This window comes from Ochlerotatus camptorhynchus, unplaced genomic scaffold (assembly GCF_037179485.1).
Source record: "Ochlerotatus camptorhynchus isolate MF236.1 unplaced genomic scaffold, CSIRO-AGI_Acam_v1.1 ptg000366l, whole genome shotgun sequence".
NCBI lineage: Eukaryota > Metazoa > Arthropoda > Insecta > Diptera > Culicidae > Ochlerotatus > Ochlerotatus camptorhynchus.
In genome coordinates, this window is record NW_027040854.1 from 154599 (window position 1) to 178525 (window position 23927).

The 23927-nt window shown below is 39.0% G+C and overlaps 3 protein-coding genes across 4 annotated transcripts in view; 1 reads left to right on the forward strand and 2 right to left on the reverse strand.

The window, feature by feature from the left end:
• Positions 1-870: 870 nt before the first annotated feature.
• Positions 871-23927, reverse strand: part of Spt6 (transcription elongation factor Spt6) — a 73984-nt gene continuing 50927 nt past the window's right edge. For both annotated transcript variants that reach the window (XM_065232262.1, XM_065232261.1), the window contains exons 8-10: positions 1588-1721; positions 1152-1513; positions 871-1085 (exon numbers count right to left, since the gene is read on the reverse strand). In XM_065232262.1, coding sequence (XP_065088334.1) covers positions 875-1085; positions 1152-1513; positions 1588-1721 — 707 coding nt within the window. In that variant the 3' untranslated portion in view covers positions 871-874. The remainder of the gene's footprint in view (positions 1086-1151; positions 1514-1587; positions 1722-23927) is intronic.
• LOC135709854 (uncharacterized) lies at positions 8735-12320 on the reverse strand. The gene has a single exon (XM_065232276.1). The coding sequence runs from the start codon at positions 11952-11954 to the stop codon at positions 10995-10997; it is 960 nt and encodes a 319-aa protein (XP_065088348.1). The 5' UTR covers positions 11955-12320; the 3' UTR covers positions 8735-10994.
• LOC135709859 (uncharacterized) lies at positions 15858-18518 on the forward strand. Its single transcript, XM_065232281.1, has 3 exons — positions 15858-15899; positions 15977-16117; positions 17702-18518. Exons 1-3 carry the CDS (start codon positions 15858-15860, stop codon positions 17915-17917), a joined length of 399 nt encoding a protein of 132 aa, XP_065088353.1. The 3' UTR covers positions 17918-18518.

Consider the following 23927-nt stretch of genomic DNA (forward strand, 5'->3'; position numbering starts at 1 on the left):
AAGGGAATATTCCCTTCTTTTAATATATAAAAGAGAACATAATTAATTCGTTAACTATATGATAAAGAAGGGAATATTCCCTTCTTTGAAAACATAACAAAAGGAAGTAATTAATTCTTTGGATATACGATAAAGAAGGGAATATTCCCTTCTTTTAATATACAAATAAATATATAAACAATAGTTTTTCGCAAGGGATTCGGGGTAATGCCCATTCGGGATAATAACGTGTGGAATAATGTTATAAATTTGTAATCGGTAGTTCAACGTTCCATGCACCGATTTTTTAATCCATCACGAGAAATTCTTTAACTCAGGTCGAACAATTCTTCGATAAGGTTTAACAGTTTCCGACTGGTTGAATTGGATTGCGTAATAGACCCAAACTGTGAGAAACAAATATGGTTCACCAATGCAAGGCGCCTGATTGTGCGACTATCTCGTGCAAGTTCCTAATTATGCGCACCTAAAAGTAACAATGTTTGAAATGTATACTGCCGTTATACGCATAAGAGTTCCACGGTGCATAAGGATTGCATAGAACATGGGACAGTTATGCGTATAACGGCAGTATAGTACAATGAAAAAAAAGCCATTGTTCATTTCTATGATCTATTGGGGGCCATGCATAAATGACGTAGCATATTTTTAGCCCTTTTAAATCCCTCTCTCCCCCTTCGTAGAGCGTCTTTGGCTCGTCCCTGACAGCGTTTGCGAACTAAGCTGAATTCTGTTTGATTTTCTAGGAATGTCATCTATTGCTTTGATCAGTTTACTAGTAATATTCTCATCACTATGTTTTTTTTAACAAAGAATCTTTTTTTTTTTACTTTATTGTTCATGTATTCATTAATACATTTTTCCTTATCGCTGCTTATTCATCCCACAATGGGGTTGAATCTCCTAGAGTTGCTAACGTTCCTTGTGGAGGTGAGCTATTAGGTTTTTGTGTAGTGTTCGAATTAGGACGGGGGCTTGGAGCTGCATTGTTACCTCTCACTGGCTGTGGATTCGTAGAGCCGAAAGATTCGCTAGCAAACTTATTACGTGGCCGATACTCCCCTGTCGGTCGGCCGGATGGTCCACTAAAATGAGGAAAATCAAATATTATTGCCGCTGTTGATATGGGTTTTGCTATTGATGTAAATTACCTTTTAGGAGTGTTTCGGCCGCCATCCCGAGGATTGTTACCGCCTCCTCTGCTTTTGGACATCCACGAGTCAGTTGCCTTTTCCCAGTTCCTTTTCTCCTGTTGCATAGAGTCGAAACGATTGAAGCTGTTGCTTTCGTTAGAGTACGGAGACACTGATGCGGGATTGTTGAAGGGAGAGCTTCCACTGCGATCATTTTGTCCCATACGATTACGTTGCTGCATGCCTACCGATCCAGGATGCACGAAAGACCCGTTCGAGTGTTGCGACGGCGTTGAAGAACCATACCTTGGAGTTTGTGAAGAATGAGGCGTTTGTTGATAAGGAGTCATGAACGGCGTTTGACCACTTGGAGTGTATGGCTGAAACGTGTCGAGATACATTAGAATACATTTCACAGGACTTTCAAGGTTTCAAACATTTGCTGTAAACTTACTGTAGTCACGTAGTTGCTGGTGCTTCCAAAATCACCTGGTGTGTAATCGTATCGCGGTGTATGACTTGTGGCTTGCGATAGAGAGTTCAACATATGTGTTGGCATATTTTGAGCTAATTTCGTGATTGCATCACCTGTAAATAAAAGCAAATTTTATGTAGTCATAACGGCAGGACCGTAAACCTGAAGAAACCAGAATAAAATCGCCTAGCTGTCGAAAATTATTGAGTCTATGCTTGAATAACAATAATACATTAATGAATTAGGTATTGTTCAATACTGAGTGAGACAATAATACTTTTCAAAGTTGTATGCACAGATATTATTGTAATTGTAATTGTTCAGTGTATAGACTGTGCCAACCGCTAAGTTGGCTTATCTAGGGTCTAACCCCCTAGTCTATAGACAGTCCTTCCCGTTGCACTCGCCAGCTCATACGATACTCTAGACACACATGGGTGGTCATATCCGGATTCTCCCTTGAGTAGGCTCATGTCCGTCCAGGTTCTGATACATTATCTTATCGCTTAGCATTTGCAAAGGGCCTATCCGAAAATCGAAAGCCGGATTAAGGACAGGTTCAAAGCCGGAGAGAATTCCGTGGCCATGAAAAGGACTGCAGCTGAAATGTTAAGAAAAAAAATACCCCACGCACACTCACCGATACACGGACGGATCTCGCTCTCGGGCCGGGGTCGGTATCGGTCTAGCCGGAAACATCACACCAACCAACTGCAGCTTACCGCCGCAATGTTCTGTTTCCTCTGCTGAAGCTGCTGCCATCTTCATCGCTGCTACAACGCTCTCCGACCGACCGATCCTGGTTCTCACGGATTCGCACAGCGTCATACAAGCCCTGACATCCGAGGCCCCGACTCATCCCTGGGTACAGACGACGATGAAGTCCGCACCACCAAATACGGTATTCGGCTGGGTTCCGGGACACTACAGAATACCAGGCAACTCTGAAGCTGACTTTCTGACGAAGTACCGTTACACGATGTCAAGCGCTGGATCGTGAGCAAAGTACGGGAAGATTGTGACGCAGAGTGGGCCCAAAACCACTACCTCTTCATCAGACGGATAAAAGGGACGACGAGGAAATGGACAGAACAGTTGAACCAGCGGGATCAGAAGATAGCGTCGCGTTTGAGGACCGGTCACACCAAGATCTCGCACAATTTCGGTGGAACGCCGTTCCACAGGACTTGCGTCGGTTGCGACCCACGCGTGATGATCCCTCCACCTTGGCAGCAGTAATGCGCTTTTTAAAGGATGCTGCATTGTATTTTAAAATTAAGTCTTTTTAATTCCTTTTGGCTGTTGGGACATCTCTGCCTGGTTGGGGCCCTCCCGGTTCCCCGGTGTGGAGCTCTTTTTTTTTCCTTTTGGTTTGTTTTCCGTCGATCTTGTTTTCCGTCCTGAGCACCGATGCTACCGACGCCAGGGAGGCAGCTGCCCCTGACCCTACCTATCGACCCATCGACTCATTAACCGGAGACCAACGGCTTTACTTCCCTTCCGAAGGAAGGCGTGATCAGAGATGTTATGCCTCAGAACATCCCGGCGGCGCCGACTGGGATTGAACCCAGGCCTGCTGGGGTGAGAGGTAATCATGCTTACTACTACATCACCGGCGCCGCTATGGTGTGGAGCGATTTTAATGTTGTGTCTTTAATATGTTGTGTAAATGTACGATCGACCCAGGAACCAATTTTCGGTTGAAGTAAACACTGTAAAAATCTACTCTGTTAAGGGTCCTCCTTCTGAGGCCCCACCTTTCATGGACGAGATGAACTAGTCTACGGCTAAAAATCTCAAAAACAAAGTTTAAAAAAAAAGGCATACTTATCCTCGTTGATCGATTCTTTTCATCGACTTTCTCTTTGGTTACCACGGCAACATAAACAAATTTCTCGCTAAGCTCGCAGCACACCAGCAGAAGATGATGTTAGCTTGCGCCACACTCAATGGGAAATTCATTTGCAGTCGGGTTATTCGCGAAAGAGGAAATCGATGAAGAAAATCGATCAACAATGATAGGCCCTTTTCTCGTGTTACGCGAGAATAACAAAACCTCAATGTGTAGCCATCGCTTCGACGGCTCCGACGCAAACAGTGCCTCAAAGTGTAGGGTTGTAAATGGGAAATCCAGCAGACATTTTTTCGACTTCCCTGGGCGAAGAGTATCATTGTACTTGCCACGCACAGGCATGGAAAATCATTTGCATTCATTTGCGTCTAACTGTTTTTTCAACAGCATTCTGCAAAATGATGTATAGAGCTTTTGTAGGTTTTGTTATTAGCTACAACTTTTGTCAACAAGTCAAATCCGTAACTCTTATGCATTACGAACCAGAGCGAACAGAAGCCAGTACTGTTTTTCAGTGAATGTATTTTAATTCACTGAAAAACAGTAACAAGTTCTGCCCGCTCTAGTTCGTGATACATGAGAGATACAGATTTGAGTGTGTGTGTGTGTGTGTGTGTGTACAATCTAACCCCCACTGTCCCACTGAGAGATACAGATTTGAGTAATGACCAAAAGTTGTAGCTAATAACAAAACATACAAAAGTTCTTTACATAATTTTGCTGAATGCTTTTGATGAAAAAAGTTAGAGACAAATGATTGTAAATGAATGTATGAAATTAATGCAAATGGTTTTCCATGCCTGGCCACGCAATATACAAATTCATGCATTGGTATTGGCATCGAAAGCTCTCAATTAATAACTGTGGAAGTGCATTTAGAACATCAACTTGAGAGCACGCATTAAGCTAATATGCGCTAAGCAATAACACTGAAAAAAGTTTTCATATAATATCCATTGGAAACGCACATGATATTTTTCCAATAACAAAATTAATAATTTTTATCTGAAATTCACGTAACATTCATATGATCACATGAGTTTTATGTGATAAATCACATAAACTTCATTGGACACATCAGGTTCATGTGATTTCGTGGTGCGATTCCCAATTATGAGATCCTTTGGTTTGTTTTCCGTCGATCTTGTTTTCCGTGCTGAGCACCAATGCTACCGACGCGCCAGGAAGGCAGCGCCCACACCTGGACCCTACCTATCGACCCATCAATTCATGAACCGGGGACCAACGGATTTACTTCCCTTCCGAAGGAAGGCGTGATCAGAGATGTTATGTCTCAGAACATCCCGGTGGCGCCGACTGGGATTGAACCCAGGCCTGCTGGGGTGAGAGGTAATCACGCTTACCACTACACCACCGGCGCCGTTCCAATTATGAGATCACATGAAAGTTATGTGAAATTCTAATGGATATTTTCCATCGGAAATGTGATTTATTTTTTGTATGAAGCTTGAAATGCGAATAAGAAGAAGAAGAAGAAGAAGAAGAAGCTTTCTAGTGAATTTCATATATTAATGTCGGTTCTACCGACAAGTGCTGTAAATTTTCATATCATTCGGTTGAAGATGGACCAATAGAGCCATTCAACCAATTATGTGTAAACGAATTCTCACATCAGGGGAAACATGTCAGAAGGGTATAACTCGAAACGTAAACAATGACTTTGAACGTCGATTTATCTTGAATGACCACACACCCACGGAATCTAACTACACCAGCTCATAGAACGAACATTTCTCTGTCAGATGATTTAGTTAGTTTGAGTGGGTGTGTTATCATTCGTAAGAAACCGACGATCCAAGTCATTGTTTACGATTCGAGTTAGACCCTTTTGACATGTTTCCACTGACATGACCATCATTTGAAGAGCCCCTTTCTCATTCGAAGCTCATTGTCACGTCAATTGAGTCACTCACTATCATTTGATATACGACAATGGAGTATGGAAGAAACCCAGCAAAATGGTCCCGAACAGACAAGTCGACCCGATGTCGGATCAATGTAAGGTTAATTTAAGGCAATGTTGCTGATTGATGAGCGAAGCCGCGATTTTAAACCGACAATAATCTCCACGGGAGAGAACTACAAACCAAAACTGTCTCTGCTCATCAGTCACCTACCGCTTCAAGAGAAGAGCTAAAGAGTGCCCTTTACGTTTATGCCTTTATCCGTTCATTCTATGAAATGCACAAATCCAAACCGATACCGAGGGAACTCGGGCACTGAGTGAGTGCCGCTCGAGTTTCAAGTGGCTTGAATCACTGATTGACTGAGTCAATGATTGAGCAAGATTTTACTGGTTATTATGTACGGACACGACAAAGAGAGGGAAAGAGAGTTTTTTTTTCTCTCTGCCTGCCGCAGTCCGCGTTCTGTTTCATTGGTGAAGCTTATTGTTGTTATTCTTAAGGGCCACCCACATTAGTTTGCGTTGCGTTGACGTAATTTTGACAGTTAGACAATAGATGTAGCTGTCACTTTGCCGCAACGCGTCCGATCTGGATCTAATGTGCGTGGGCCTTTACTGATGCAGATTTTGCTGTCTTCACCCACACGGCAACCGCAAAATACCCAATAATGACTACAAAATGAGCATTTCCGAGGGAAACTGGGACTACCCATAAAATGAGTAAAATGTTACCCATTTATGAGTAATTACAACTACAAAAATAAGTAGTAAGTATTGATTTATGAGTATCAAATACTCATAAATGGGTAATATTTTTACTCATTTAATGGGTAGCCCCAGTCTCCCTCGAAAATGCTTACTTTGTAGTCAATATCGAGTCTTTTATAGTAATTATTGGGATACGGTTGTGTTTGTTCTCTGTTTTGTGCGTGCGTTCGCTTTCATAGTTTTCGGCTGCATTTGCCGGATTAGCACTCTGCCTCCCGGACGGTTATACGTGTGTGAGTCGTGGTTTTCTCGCTTTCCGAGAAGTTTTAGAATCGAGAAAGAAACATGATTCATCATGTTTGCAAAATTGCAAGCATCAGAAGATTTGGCGCTGCGTGGTTTGATTGTTTCTCCCGGACCAGAAATTTGTGGCATCGCGAGTGAAAATTTTAATTTCAGTTTATGTACGCGCTGCAAGGTGCGTGAAAAAGTTGGCACGATCGGTGTTGATGTTGGTACACTTGCAACTATTTTTGCAAAAAAAAAAAAAAATTAAGTACTTTGACTATATGTTTTTAGTATTACTTCTACGTGAAGTCAACGATTTACAAAAAAAAAAAATAAAGTTTTTTCGAAAGAAATTGATATCGAAAGTGTACCAAAAGTGCTTCTGAACGTGTTTCGCAGTTGGGTGTGGTGAAATTCGTGGTTGTTTTCAGTGAAAATTCAGTGAAAATTCCGTACCACAAATTTGCTCAATGAGTTCCCTTTTTTTTTGCCGTTCGACGACATCGGGAATGCGCTCCCGGATATATTGATTTGGTGAATACGTTCCAGTTGAGGATTTTTTTTCCTTTGGTTTGTTTTTTTTTTCGTCGATCTTGTTTTCCGTGCTGAGCACCAATGCTACCGACGCGCCAGGAAGGCAGCTCCCACACCTGGACCCTACCTATCGACCCATCAACTCATGAACCGGGGACCAACGGCTTTACTTCCCATCCGAAGGAAGGCGTGATCAGAGATGTTATGCCTCAGAACATCCCGGCGGCGCCGACTGGGATTGAACCCAGGCCTGCTGGAGTGAGAGGTAATCACGCTTACCACTACACCACCGGCGCCGTTTAGTTGAGGATTGTTCTTGTACATTTCTCGGTTGCATTTTCGAGGGGACGTGTCTGCTTTTGTGGGCAGTGCGTTTGATGGTCGGTTTGGTAGTATCCTTTTAAATATAATGTCTCATGTCCAAATAACCTCGATTTTCGGTCTATTGATTCAATACTTTATTATATTAAATTTATTATATTACATATTTATTATATTTTCAAAACATACAATGATGAATTATGTCATTTCATGGCACATAAAACAAAAAGTGTGTGTATAGGACCCAATAATCTAGGTTATTTGTATTTTGTAAAACATCTTTTTTTTATTATATTTTTCATTTTGCTACATATTTTATATACATTATATATCACATGATTATATATAAATTCATAATGTAAATTACAATAAATACTGGGACGGGAGGGAGCATTAGGGCATCATTGAAGTTGTAACTGGACAATGGAGTGGAGTGCCAACCGGAGTCTAGGAGGGAATGTGTACTGTCATTTTAGATAGTTACATTTCACTCCAACAGTTGCAATGAATTTGTCGCGCTCTTCTTAAACAAACCATGCCGTGGAAAGCTTAACATGTATTGCGAATTTCGTTATTCATTTTGTTGGATCATATTGTTGGAAGGAGATTCTCTTATTCCCGCGGGTTTCGCGTAAGTGACTCTGCTTACGGGCCCGTCCAACCCTTTTTGGCCCTTCATACAGCAGTATGTTGAATTCAGAATGATGATGGAATTTGATCTTGCTGTTGAGTGGAGCCGCATGCAGGGCAAGACTCAAGCTAGGATGGTGGCTACTCATATACATACATATTATTGGGTATTTTGCGGTTACCGTGCACTGAGCAATGCTCACCTAAATTTTGCTGCGGGAGGCGAAATAGTTTGCAACAAATGGACGGTTTTGCGCTAACGAGGCATCTTGAGGGCAGTGAGGGAAAGATGGACACTCTCTGTTTTAATCCAAAAAATAGTGTCGCATAAAATTAAATGTACTAAATTTAGTGCTTTAGCTTACGAAGTGCTTTGTTTTTAGTTTATGAAATGTTGCCCACATGCAGAGTTTATAGTTACCGTATCCCGTATCCCCGGTAATTGAAACGATACTGCATGCATACTACCTTTTCTTTTTTCCTTGTTTTGTTTTCCGTCGATCCTGTTTTCAATAACAACAGAAAAGTGACCAGTGCTTCCTGAATTCATCCACTCCCCTCTCGAATCTTTTGTCTGTTCGCTTTTTTTTTGCGTCGATCTTGTTTACCGTGCTGAGCACCAACGCAACCGACGCCAGGGAGGCAGAAGTGATCAGAGATGTTATGCCTCAGAACAACCCGACGGCACCAGCTGGGATTAAATCAAGGTCTTCTGGGGTGATGCATACTACCTAACTGGATTCATTTTTTTCTTCAAAGTTTCAGTAACACTAATTGATGTTTTGTTTTGCTTATGCGCCGTAAACATATTATGTAACGTAAAAATCCGGGTTTATCACCCCATCTTCCCCTTGGTAAGAATAAATAGCGCTTTGCAAGACTCCTCCTTTAAAAATTACGTTACCCCGTGGATTTATTGTTCACGATTTTTTAATAGCTACTTTTCTTATTTAAGGTAGGTTTCTACCGTTTCTTATCATATATTCATGTAATCATAAACTCTACGCGTGGAAAACATTTTCTTAAATTCGGAGTCCCTTATTATATGTATGTCAAGATGCAAATCAGGGTTAGACATTGTTTTTGGATTTATAAGGGGCTGTTCATTAACTACGTAGACATTTTTTTGGGATTCTTGACCCCCCTTCCCCTGCGTAGACAATTGTCCAAACAAAACAAAAATTAATTTGTATGGGCCGTGGATGATTGCCACTGATTGGACTCAATGCAGAACAAAATCATATTGATATTTAAAAAAAACGGAGAAGCATATTAACAATCTAAGACAAACGTTTTTCATTTATCCTAAAGAAAGTTTACGTAGGTAGAAAAGTAACAACTTATTGATTTTTATAGTTAGTAAAACATTCACGAGATCATAAGCTTTTACTTGTCTAATTTACAAAAATCCCTGATATTTCCAAGATTTTTTACGTATATTTTAATTAACGGATATTATCCAATCCATGGGTTACGTAGTTCCGAACACAAATGTTTTGTACTGCCATGCCTGGGAGGATGTTCGCGTCTAGTGCTTTCCCTAGGAACCGTTCGCGGCCATCAGTTACACCCCGTCAAGCCTTGAGCGAAGCATTTTTCACAATTGGGCATTTATGTTTCCAATATACATTGTCTTCGTGAAATTTTGGAAAAAAAAAACTGTATGAAATAGTATCAAAAATAGTTTTCATTTGAATTCTTTGACGCAAATGGTTTATATGTTTTGGATAAAAACAAATATCGTTAAATCAATATTTTAGTGGAATAAACAATAAAAGCAGTTGCTGTCATACCTAAGAATAGTAATTTGTTGTTTAGAAATGAACATTTATCAGTTTCACTTCATTTTAGACATACACTCAGGTCTTTTTTTACACGGGGGATATGTACCGTGTAAAAAAAAAACCGTGTAAAAAAAACCTACGAGATTTTGATTTTTCGCATGCTTAAATGTTTTTAAAAAATCGGATTTTGATGCCATTTGTAATTAAAGCATGATATGGCCCATATAGACATATTTTAAAAATTTCTGTATTTACACCAATAATTGTGATTTTTTTTTTTAAGTATGCCATTCGATTACCTATAGCTTGAAACGGATAATGTGATTGGAATCAAGTCGATAGGTTGTATCGTTGTCGAGAAATCGTTAAAAACGTACCGTGTAAATCGTGGAAAACCGTGTAAAAAAAAAGACTTCAGTGTATGGTCTTTTTGCCCCATAAGAGTGGCCCTCTTGCCCCGTAGCATTTTTTAGAGCACGTACGACATGACATTTTGAGAAAATCATTAACATTTTTTGATGGGGTTTAATTTTAATTTCAATGATGATACATGATGACAAGGTTATAAACTTACAATTCGGTTCACGAACTCCTATAAATATTCACGGAATCGCATATTAAAACGCTACTTTTCTCATTTTCATAAAAATGTTCAAATGATTTTGAGAATTTACAGCACTGCTACCGACGACATAAATTGCAATTGCAAACTGATGTTGAAGAGCACAATGAGTATGCAAGAAACAGGCAGAACTACGAGCAAGACATTCTTATTGCAAAACATTGTTTAACCGGGATCTTTTCAGACAGCATTTAACGAATTGCCGTCTTTTCATGTAATTGAGAATCCTACTGTGGATCCTATGCATGATTATTATTCAGTAATGGAATCTGTTCATATGGGTTTTTGGTATCTCTCACTCATCACTGATGTATAAATTTTGAAATTATGCATTTCGTTATTCATTCGCTTGGTGTCAAAATAGATAATGTGTGTAATTAAAAGTGTATGTTTCAATTTTCAAAATTTTTAATGCGTCATTATGAACTAAGCTATGCATTATGATGATTTCATTACCAAATCCTTAAGAAATTCCTACGAATTGATTTGCCGGGTATCGCTCATTGTGTAGATTGCTATCTCAAAGATAAGTTGGGAAAAGTGTGCGAAGCAAATGGGAGAACCGCACACTCTTTGTCGAGTGTTGTGCGCTGCATGCACAAAGTTGCTTTGTAAACTTTTTTTTATTATTATTTCTTTATTAAAGAGACTTTCAGCCGTAGGCTGGTTCGTCTCTGAAAAATAATATATGAAAATACAGTCAATTCAAATTAATTTTTTTCACTTTCTTCCTAGCTGCTTATTTTTGCTCCTCGTCTTGACTGGTGAGTCCGGAACTGACAATTCGTCTTCTTTATCTTCCATCGAATTTTCATTTCCTGCTGATTCATTATTCTGGCAACCCTGGTTCGTAAAATATCGTTTCGCATTGTTGTGTTTTTGTTTCGTTGACAGCCTTCGTTTGTTGGTGACGGTTAGAAATTCATCCGATTCACTATCCGTCGATTCTTGTGCGCTATTGTTTCCATCGGAGTGTTGGTGCTGGGTGTTTTTGCTGGTTTCGCCTATTGTAAATTGGGTTTGATTGGTATCCAGTAATGTTTGTTCGCTGTTTTCATCGTTTGTGACCTTTTCTGCGTCTGTAGGGTCATTGCGGTCATTGATAGTAATGTGTGATGTAGAGCTATTGCACTTTTGTCGGGGATGAGCCCTTTGTCCACAGAACCTGCAGGTTTTTGCTTGATTGCGATATGTAATCAAAGTTATCTCACCGTCGATCATCAGATAGGAAGGGATGAGTTGTTTGATCTTCATCCGTACTACACGTACTCCATTGTGGATGCCGGGAAAATAATTCTTCCACATTTCTCTGCTGATGGAAAGAATAGTACCGTATGGTCGCATACTTTCTATAATCACCGTGCTAGGTGTTTTCGGAGGGAGATCATGGATTCTCACGTTAACGGCTTCGTCTTCCACGAACACGGGAATTTTGTAAGCTTTTTTCTCACACTGCATAGTGTGTTTTAGATGGTGTGATGCAAAGTAGCGCTTGGTTGTTGCTGCATCTACCATCTCGACGTAGACACAGTTTCTAACATTGTGAAACTGGATGTTTAAGGCGTCCGCTATGTCCAGTTTCAACTCACCGTACATGAATTTCTGTACGGCAGATGCATCTGGTGGCTTCGGCAGCACACTAAAGCCTACTACCAAGGTGTTCTCCCGTTTAGCACCCATATGATAAAAAACTCATTAGCTTGTAACCTGATAACGAGATGGATAAAAGAAACACGTCTTTCACGCACAGGGCTTCCCGCATAAACGCGAACCATCACATGACCTTACCGATAATGGTTATAAATTGTTTATAATCCCTGCTAAACTTCAACTGAAATGGTTATGGAACTTTACATGAACGTTTGTGTGATAAAGTTTTAACCTTATGTATTATGGTTTTTTGGAAGCGGACCTTACAAATAATGGGTTGTTAAGAACCATTACCATTCCAAATTCTTGTTTTCTCCATACATTTTCGGAAAGAGAACTATATTAGAACGTTTTTACTTATGGTTTGAGAACATTAATGGTTATGGTTATGGTAGTCAGTAAGGTCCATTAATGGTTTTGTATTATCGCTCAACTTTACGTGAAATATATCGTGAATTGGTAATCAGTAATTTACAGGCAACCAATTCGCGATATATTCCACATAAAGTTGATCGATGTTACAAAACCATTCATGGACCTTACTGGTTACCATAACCATTACCATTAATATACTCAAACCATAAGTTAAAAGGTTTTAGTATAGTTTTCTTTCAGAAAATGTATGGAGAAAAAAAGAATTTTGAATGGTAATGGTTCTTAACAACCCATTATTTGTAAGGTCCACTTCCAAAAAACTATAATACTTAAGGTTAAAACTTTATCATTAAACGTTCATGTTAAGTTCCATAACCATTTCAGTTGAAGTTTAGCAGGGATTATAAACAATTTTAACCATTTTAGGTAAGGTCAATTTATGGTTCGCGCTTATGCGGGTTAGTTGTCAACTGAGCTGCTTTGTAAACGCTCTGAGGCACTTTCCAGCCCAGCTGATGGGAAGGTATTGGAGACACGCAATGATGTGTCATCCGGGAACAAAATCCAAGCCCATCTTTCAAGACCTGAAGATGGCAAATGCGTCGAATACAGACGCTATTAAACTGTAGTACCACCTCGATAAAGCCCACACTGGCGAAGCGTCTGGAGTTGTGTATGTCAAGATCCTGAACGAGATGAACACCACAGCCAATCAATAAATCGTGTTTGGCTTAGATTGTCTCTATTTGGATTAATTTTACCTGTTCCGCTCAAGGTTCCAATCCATTCTGCTCAATGATTTATGAATTATTTTTGTTGTAGGTCAAACTTATGATTTCCATAATAAATTATTGTGGTGAAAAATCAAAAATTGTTTTTTTTTATTATTATTATTATAGTCACTTTAACGCACTTGGGTCATTCGTGACTTGTCCGGGGTGAGATTTGAACTCGTGGCTTTAGCGTGAGAGGTATGGATGCTAACGACTACGCCAGGATCGCCCCCAAATTGTTTTTAAGCGAACCTCACACGTTTCAATATATTGACGAGAAGGGGAATTATTGACAATAATATTGATGATGTGAATACAAAAATATTGTCAATATCGATATATTGACGTCAATATAGAATGTATTGACAATACGGTTATTGTCAATAAAAGCAATCGTGTAGGGTCCACTTTATGGAATTCTTATGTTTGTTTGCCTCAAGCGAACCACACACGTATCAATATATTGACGCGAAGGGCATGCACAGTTGTACCCGAAAAAAAATAACAATAAAAATACAATAAAAAACAATGTAACAATAAGACGAAAATTATTGTCTTAACAATGATTTATATTGTTACGTCTACAATAAATTTACCTTGATTTATGTTGTACAAAACAGCAAATTTCATGGTAAATGGAAAATTTACAATAAAAAAGGGGGGTTGTTAAGTATCTTAACAATGACATTTTCGTGATTTCCCCACACAATTTTTTTTTTCAATAACATTATATATTATTGTTATTTTACTGTTGGTTGGCGAATTTATTGATTAAAAAAATAACAGTGTACTTTAGAGCAAGGTTGCAAAGACTCATTTCAGCTAAGACAATGTTTTTCTAAATTATGAAATAATTAGATGCCATGATCAAATTTTGAATTGGTAGGATACAAGAAGAGGTTGCAAAGAATGTGTTTGACATATTAAACCTGTTTATTTCACTTCATGAGAGTCACAATCAGCGATTTTTCACAAACTCACTCACTCACACACTCACTCACTCACTCAGCGATCAGCAAATCGCTGATTGTGACTCACAGAAAGCATAATTTACAGGTTTTATGTTTCCAACGCATACTTTGTAACCTCTTCTTGTAAGTTACAAGTAAAACATGCCATCATACCATCTTTTGGTTTTATTATTCCGAAAAACATTATTTTAGCTGAAATGAGTCTTTGCAACCTTGCTTTAGAGTGTATGTCTACTACAGATCTACTGTATCGACTTTAAAAATAAATCGAAAAAATAAAACATCGCCCCGGGAAGGGAAGGGGGTGGTATGTCTGTTACGGGTGAGTCCTTTTTTTACTGGTTATGGATTGAGATTCGATCCGGAACTTGTGAGAAATGGAGGTCAACTCCCCTGCACTCGATCTCTCTAGGTCACGTCTCCTTGATGGTTGAGCGTCGTTGATAAGTTAATGCATTCAACTGGAGAGAATCGCCCATGAAATATGCTTCCACCTGAGAGTTATTTCCTGACATCTTCAAGTGGTGGATTTTTTTTATTATTGTATGATTATTGACTGCACGGAAAAGGTCTGCATTAAGCGGGATTTAGATGAGGCAGGAGAGTTGAGTTCAACTCAAACCGATCTGGTCGTAGGCGTTCAATTGACTTGGCAACGAATAGAGCCAAACGAACTGTCAAAGCAAGAGCCATACGAGCAGCGCCTATCTTGATTACATTGGTAGTGTTGCTGACCCTCTCATAGTCTGCATGCTTCAATCAGATTTATTTTTATTGTTCGTGAAGTAACCCACAATGAAAACACACCAATATTTAATGTAACAACAATTTTTATTGTAATAGAGTTGTTCATTATTGTTCGTGATCGAATCATGTTAACAATAAAATAAATGAAAAATACAATAAAAATCATTGTAACAACATTTTATTATGTACATTCATTGTACATCTAGGTAGCAGTTTTGCCGTTTTCGGAAGGGTACAACATTATAACAATCATTTTTATTGTCGACAATAAACATTAATGTTAGAGCATTGTTTCCACTGAAAATTTCACTGTAATTTTTTTTCGGGTACACACCAACTGCTCATTTGGTAATAACTTTTCACTCAGATGTTGAAATTTATTTTTCTTTAAAGTAATTGATAGATTAGGCTCATAGTTTACTATAGATATGCGAAGATTAGGTAAAACTTTACATTTGAATCAACACTAACCAATTTAACACTTCAATTCCGAGATGTGTAGTGAGCATTTCTCACCTCATTTTTACAACGCAAAAACAAATACAGTTTACTACTAGCATTAAAATCTACTTTTTTTTACATATCTATAACAAGCTTACACTCTATTCTATCTACTGCTTCAAAAAGAACTATGTTCCGTCAAAGTTATTAGCAAATGAGCAGTTCGTGACCAAAACTGTGTATGCCAAGCATGGCGAAGGGGAATTATTGACAATAATATTGATGATGTGAGTGCAGAAATATTGTCAACACCGATGTATTGACGTCAATATTGAATTATTATTAAATTATTGTCAAAAAAAGCAATCGTGTAGGGTCCACTTCAGTGTATAGTTAAACCACTGACGAATCTAAACGATACATACTCGACGCTGCCTTAGGTGGTGCAGTTTTCATTCGGTTGATAAACGTGGTAGCGTGAAGTTATATTTTGGCTTTGCTGCGTTTAATCGAGTTTTTTTTTTGGACTTTTGTTGGAAGACTAGTGCAATAAAAAGCTGTTTTTGATATGGTGTTGAGTTGAGTCGTGAAAAAATAGTGAACACTTGAGTTTTGGCTATAGCCAGATGGCGGAAGGTGGCGGAGGCAGTGTGCCCACGGACATCGGAGTAGGAGTGAAAAATTGCGATAAATTGCAAAGACATCGGAGCACAAGGAAAAGACAAAATGGACGTCGAATTCGTAGAACGACTATTTAATCGGAGATTATGCACAGTATCGTGTCTATGTGGAATTGGTCAACAAGACGAACAAAATCAACAACTTTTCACTTGGATCATGGTTAAGGAAGATGGACAAATACCGACAGACTGTGACTGAAATGGAATAGGGTAGGACGGGGCAAGATCGCCACCTTAAGGTAGACTTTAGTTTTATATTGAATAATAGCATTTTTGACATCAGAATATCGGCTACCCTAGTTCTTTCATGTCTTCCCTAGTGCCTAAGCTGTGGTAGAACATATTGTGCAAAGAATTGATTAAAAAAAATGAAACTTAAAAATATAACTTATTTTTGCTGTTCTGATATACTTTGGAGCAAGATGAGCACCCCGTTTCGAGTTTTTAGCGAAGATATGGATTGGTTTATAAACACAGAATACCAGTATTAGTAAAAAGAACAAAACAAGTAGCAAACAAATACATAAGGTAAGTTTATTTGATTAAACGAGTTTCTTATATTCATGATACGGATTAGCAAAATGGACAATTTGTACCCTCACAAAGATGGAACCATGCGTTAAACTTTGTGCATTTACTCCAATTTTCTCTTTCCATAATTTTATGTCGCTTTCGGAATCCGGCCAACCAATCTTGTCCCGCAAGTCCTATGGACTTGTTGAACGGATGAGGAATGTGGTTTTTTCAGCAAGATCAAAAGCCAATTGACGAATTTCTTTGGTCGTAAGGCCGTAGAACGATTTTTCCATGTTTAACACATTCAGTACAAGCTCGTTCTCCTGTTGTTCCGTAAAAACGGTGCAGTACCACCCCAACTGACTCTCTTTCTCACTACGTTTAAGATGCCGCGTTAGCGTTTGCCGAGGAATGCCATACTCAGATGCAGCTCTTTTAACGGAAAATCCTTCCGAGACAACAGCTTCGACCGCAGCATGAAGATTTGCTGTGGCCCAATTTTTTCTACAGGAAACGCGTTTATAATTTCGGACCATTTTTTAGATTTCAGATTTATACTGTTGTTTTGAAAATTTAACTTTGACAGCTGCTTTTGAGGTTAGGACACTGAGTAGTGATGTGGCGATCTTACCCCGGAGATAGGTGCTCGTTCCACCCCGTTTGGAGAACATTTATTGAAGTGTTTGTTTGGCTAATTAAATTAATAAATAGTTAAAAATGAATTACACACACACATCAAGTAAAGCGGCCTTACCATACTAGTGATTTGTTTGTGGTGCAATAAAACCTAATTTAATGGCAAATGCTTATTTTCTGATGCTAGTTTCTTACACGCTAACTTGAAAGTACCCATTAATGGTTGAAAAAGACCCATTTTGAAGAAAAGTGGCTTAACTCATTAAATGAGTAAAAATTTTACCCATTAATGAGTATCTGTTACCCATTAATGAGTAATTGTTAATCATTAATGGGTACCAGATACTCATTAATGGGTAAAATTGTTTAATCATTAATGAGTTAAGCCACTTTTCTTCAAAATGGGTCTTTTTTTACTCATTAATGGGTACTTTCAAGTTAGCGTGTATAGCAAATAGAGTATTTTTTTCGGTTTTCGCATTTTTATTTATTTTTCTATAACGTGTGTATTTGATATTTATTTTTGAAATTATGTAGGTATCTATGAATCATCTTTGATGGATAAAGATATGCATTTTTAAGAAAAATACCAATTTGGATGTATATATCAAGGGTGCTCATCTTGCCCCGTCCTACCCTACTTAAGAAGCAACAAAATCATTGTGTTCATGAGTCACATGACTGCAGCAAATTCAATGATTGTAGATGACAAACTGAAAGAAGCTAGTTACAAACCATACATGCCACGTCACTTGGTATGCATTCCTGTGGACATTTCAACAGAGGGCATTAATAATGAAATCCAGAGCCCAGTACGTCAAGAAGGGATCTGGAACAATCCAAACAGTTGTTAACCCTTATGTGATCGACAGGGTACCCGGGTACCTTTTCAGATTTCAAGTTAATAAATTATGAAGTTATTTTCACGACAGGAAACCAGAATTCAGTGACATCTTAGAACTCATGGAGTGACAACTTTTCGTGAAGAAAGATTTCAAATTGCAGCAAGGGGCTTCGAAAGAGGGGGGTCGTGAAATTTTTTACCCTTAAAAAGCTCGACAAGGGTACCCGGGTACCCACAAAATTGAACTGCTTGCTACTGCGGCCAATTTTAACCGATTCTGAATCTTTTGGCACCAATGGATTCAGAAACTTATCTTCTTTCTGGACATTGCCAACAATGTCTATCCGGAATAGTGTGGTTCCCGGAAATCCGGATTTTCTGTATAATGTTCCAGAACTAAGCATTTTCTTGGCACTTCCGCTAGAATTTTGAAGGAATCGATATCAAAGTATCAGCATTTCCTTCAAAAACAATTTCAGCTTACTTGAGGACCAGTGTAAGGTTTCTCCCCGGAAAGGCCATTCTGGCGCAGGTTCCCGTAGGGCCTCTAGTGGCCATAGAAGTGTTGGAAGAAACCCCTGCAATATGGGTATCAAAATTCATGAATTTACAGCAGGAGACTGTTTATCATAATTTTGTGGTCATCCGATGGATTGTCCCCGGGACGGCCATTCTAGAGTAGGTTCCCGTAGGGCCTCTAGTCGCCATAGAAGTGTTTGGGAAGAAACCTCTGCAATCAGGCATGTCTAAACGCAACACTATACTGCGTACTGCCTTTTTTACACACCACCAAGAGCATTGAGTTGTACGCTCCGTATCAGTGCTCGATAGAAAACACCAAACGCAGCGAACAAGGCACCGGTACCGGTGTCCGTGCATAATTGTTTGCACCGGTGTATAAACCATCGGCAAGCACCAAAGCCGAGTGTTTCTGACTTCGGGAAACACCGCAGCCGAGTGTTTTCGATTTCGGAAAACACGCTTGCTGCTCGCGGAATTTTCGTTGGGCGACTTATGAAAGATAATCTTGTTACACAAGGTAGTTCTTATATGCGTCTAGAGCTAATAGACGAGTGGTCAAAGCATTGGTCTCATAATTCGAATGTCCATGGTTCGACTCCGGTAATGAGACCTTCTAACTTTTTTGTCATCATCTTTTCATAAGGTAAATCTATGAAATTCATTTCGATTTTTTTCCTAAAAAGTATTACACAATCTTATGAATCTTATGAGCTCAAAGGATCATCTACCAGGATTATTAAAAATACGCAAATCACCCACTTCGCAAGAGCGTGTTTCTGTTGCCGTCCACCCACTGGTATTTCTTGGCTTTATGTTAACTAATTGAGCTGATTGTTTTCACACGATTAGAGTCAATCTAATAATGATAACTTATATTCAACAACAACATAACAGCTACCATGGCTGATACGGAGCTAGTAGAAGGTAGAGTGCGATCCTTCTTGAGCGCGTTGTCTTTATTTAGGGAAAAACAGCCCAAAAGGCACTTCACGCAAATCGCTCTATGCGATTTTTCATAGCATTTTCGTTTTTAATTCATAAATTTGACAAGCCACAGTGCTAGTTTAGTACTTGAAATAGCATTTCGGCAAAATTAAGAGTGGAATAGCTATGAAAAATCAAATCGGGCGTTTGGCCCGGGGTGCATTTCGGGCTATTCTACCCTACATGAATGGTGAGTAGTTCTGTTCACCCACCGCTATTTGGGTGTTTACATCTGTGCTGGTATGCTGATGCTAGTGAACTAAAGTTGTACTTATAAATTGAGAAATCCAACTTAAACTCATGCGCGCCTGGTGGCAGGAATAAGCACTAACCGACGGTGATAAGTCTGTGACAGCCCTTGAAAATTTCATTGATTGTTTGCAAAATTATTTAATTTCAATGTAATTTCATGAAAATTTCTTGTCAGCATGGATGAATCTTGTACAAAATGCATAAAACTATTTTGTAATGCATTGTTCTTAAATAAAAAGCGACTTCAAGACTTATAAATTATTGAAAACATGTTAAGGTTTGAAATCATCTGCCGATTAAACAACAGACAAAGTTGGCCGAGTAAATCAATCGACGAAAAACTATTGAATAGACCGATTGCTCGGTGCAGCACCAGACGAAAAACGATTTAATCTGCTGATTAATACACCGACTGAAATTAATTTTTAAGTGACAATAGATTTAGTCGGTGGACGATTCAGGTGATTTGGATAATGTTTGTTTATTTGGAAGATATTTTCGAAACAAAGCACGATAAAATTCAGCATTATATACCATTATTACGAGTACTACCTTTTTGCTCGGATCATGTTTTGACTTCCACAGAAACTCGCTAGAATAAATAGAAAACAATAGTTTTTTGGTTGAAATTTCAAAAATGTATTCGGTTTGACACATTATTTCGAACTTATCACCGCTGCGATTGTGGTGGTCGATTGAAACATGGATTTGTCAATAGTCAGCATAATGTAAACAAGGCGTCAGCATCTATCAACATGAGATTTTATGAGCCTCTGAAATTCGTGCTAGTTAGTTGAGTTGGTTGAGCTACTGAATAAGCATATAATATATTATTATCTAATAGTGAACCAGCATATAATATATTACATATTATGTAAACCCCCCATATATCTCTTCTATTATTCAATCAGTTGAGCTGTTTGTTTTTGTTAGAGATAAGTTATGATTATTAGATTGACTCTAATCATATTAAATCAATCAACTAAATTATATAATATAAAGTCAAGAAATACCAGTGTGTGGAAGGCAACAGGAATACGCTCTTCCGAAGTGGGTGATTTGTGTATTTTAAAATAATCCTGGTAGATGATCCCTTGACCTCATAAGCTTTATAAGATTGCGTAATGCTTTTTCGCCAAAAGAAATTGAAATTAATTTTATAGATTTACCTTATACAAATGTTGACAGAAAAAATTAGAAGGGTACAACACTCAACGCCGCCTGGAATCGAACCATGGACATTGGCATTTCGAAAGAAACGCTTTGACCACTCATCTATCAGCTTTAGTTGAAATAAAATATGCTAAAAGCGTATAAGAGCTACGATAATCTTTCATAAAAGTGACGAACCAGCCAGTGGCTGAAAGTCACTCTAATAAAGAAAAAAAAAAAAAAAAAATCTTTCATAAGTCGCCCAAAGAAAATTCCTACGAGCAGCAAGCGTGTTTTCCGAAATCGAAAACACTCGGCTGCGGTGTTTCCCGAAGTCAGAAACACTCGGCTTTAGTGCTTGCCGAAGCATCCATGCACCGTTGCAAACAATTATGCACGGACACCGGTACCGGTGCCTTGTTCGCTGCGTTTGATGTTTTCTATCGAGCACTGGTACGGAGCGTAAAACCCAATGCTCTTGGTGGTGTGTTTGTAGGCAAAAGTGCCACCCGTGCATAAGGGTTCAGTGTTTTTACCATGGCTGCCTGCAATATGGGTATCAAAATTCATGAATTTACAGCAGGAGACTGTTTATTATAATTTTGTGGTCATCTGATGGATTGTCCCCGGGACGGCCATTCCGGAGTAGGTTCCCGTAGGGCCTCTAGTCGCCATAGAAGTGTTTGGGAAGAAACCTCTGCAATATGGGTATCACCATTCATGAATTTACAGCAGGAGACTGTTTATCATAATTTTGTGATCATCCGATGGATTGTCCACGGGACGGCCATTCCGTATTATGTTCCCGTAGGGCCTCTAGTGGCCATAAAGAAACCCCTGCAATATGGGTATCAAAATTCATGAATTTACAGCAGGAGACTGTTTATCATAATGTTGTGGTCATCCGATGGATTGTCCCCGGGACGGCCGTTTCGGAGCAGGATCAACAATTGAAAGATAAACAAATAAACACAACGTAGGGATCTCTCCCGTGCGCGATCAAAGTGTTTGGGAAGAAGCCCCTATCATAATTAATTAATTTACAGAAGGCAACTTTGCCCCATGTCATTATTTCGTCATCTGAATATCAGGGGAAGCTTCCTCCCAAGTAACATTGCAAGTTTTATCATGGTTTTAAAGTATGCTACAAGTTTAAATCATAGTCTGCAGAACCCTCATAAAACCCCAATTGCTACTTGGGCTATAGATATAAGTGACGTTTAAAGCACGCACACTAACAGACACAATCACCGTGAAAAGTTGCTCAATGTTTTCCTATAACTAACCTCAATATGTATGGATTCTACCTGCTAAAATGAGTCTGACAGCAGTTTGCTATTATTTTCCACGGATTTTCACTAATACTTTCTCACAAAGCGCTCTTAAATTGGTGTATACGTATACGCGTACGCACACTAGTGCAATAAGCGTCAGCAATCTCAATGGCATGTGAAGGTTTGTAGGCCCTTTTCTTGTGTTACTCTTCAAATGTGTTTTATTTTTCACCTTTAGCCCGCTTGACGGAATCCAGCTTTGACATAATCCTTTAAGACGTAAACAAATATTTCATGTAAAATTGAGTGCTTCCAGACTGAAAAGTTCGTTACTCGACGAAAAGTCGACTGAATTCTATGTCAAAATTGACGCTCATATATGTCAGTCTCAGAGCACTTAAATTTATATGCTTATTATCGAAGTGTGCAGGTAGTTCTACTCCAGTTGAACGAGATCCGTCCAGACGGGAGCCACAAGTTGGCATCTGTCATATCTGCAAAAGTGAAGACATCAAGTGTAGGAAGACCAGGAAGATGTGAAGACATGCTCAAGACCTGTGTGCAATCAGCACTGCCAAGTAATTTGCGATAACTGCTTATTTTTTTTTCGTTTGATTTTTATGTGCTTGTAATTTTTTAACAATTTTTTATGAGGATTAAAAGTCCAGAGAAATGTCAGTTTCTTTCTAGCACAGCAGAGACTGCAAAAACTCCATACAACATTAATCCACAACGTTTATACCCCTAGAGAGATTGAACCCCAGGAAAACTCAAGGAAATAAAAATTGCATGAGTTTTCATCCAAAATTTTTCAGCACCACTCGATTATTCACTTGTTCCAAAATGGCCATTCCATGGACATTTAGTCAAATACAAACAAATAATGAGAAAAGTTTCTTTTTTTAAATTTCAAAAAATAAAGAGCATTCTATCCAAGCCCATTCCGGGGACAATCTGTCAGATAGCCACAAAAATATGATGAATAGTCTACTGCTGAAAATTCATGAATTTTGATATCCATATTGTAGGAACATCCTTCCAAAAACTTCTATGGTCACTAGAGGCCCTATGGGAACCTGCTCCGGATCGGCCGTTCTGGGGACAATCCATCGGATGAGCACAAAATTATGATAAACAGTCTTCTGCTGTAAATTCATGAATTTTGATAACCATATTGCAGGGGTTTCTTACCAAACACTTCTATGGCCACTAGAGGCCCTACGGGAACCTACTCCGGAATGGCCGTCCCGGGGAAAATCCATCGGATGGTCACAAAATTATGATAAACAGTCTCCTGCTGTAAATTCATGAATTTTGATACCCATATTGCAGGGGTTTCTTCCTAAACACTTCTATGGCCACTAGAAGCCCTACGGGAACCTGTTTCGGAATGGCCGTCCCGGGGACAATCCATCGGATGATCACAAAATTATGATAAACAGTCTCCTGCTGTAAATTCATGAATTTTGATACCCATATTGCAGGGGTTTCTTCCCAAACATTTCTATGACCTCTAGAGGCCCTACGCGAACCTACTCCGGAATGGCCGTTCCGGGGAGAAACCTTTAACTGGTCCTCAAGTAAGCTGAAATTGTTTTTGAAGGAAATTCTGATACTTTGATATCGATTCCTTCAAAATGCTTAGTTCTGGAACATTATACAGAAAATCCGGATTTCCGGGAACTAGACTATTCCGGATGGACATTGTTGGCAATGTCCAGAAAGAAGATAAGTTTCTGAATCTTTTGGCACCAATCGTCGGTCACAATAGGCCACAGTAGCAAGTATTTCAATTTGTGGGTACCCGGGTACCCTTGTCGAGCTCTTTAAGGTGTT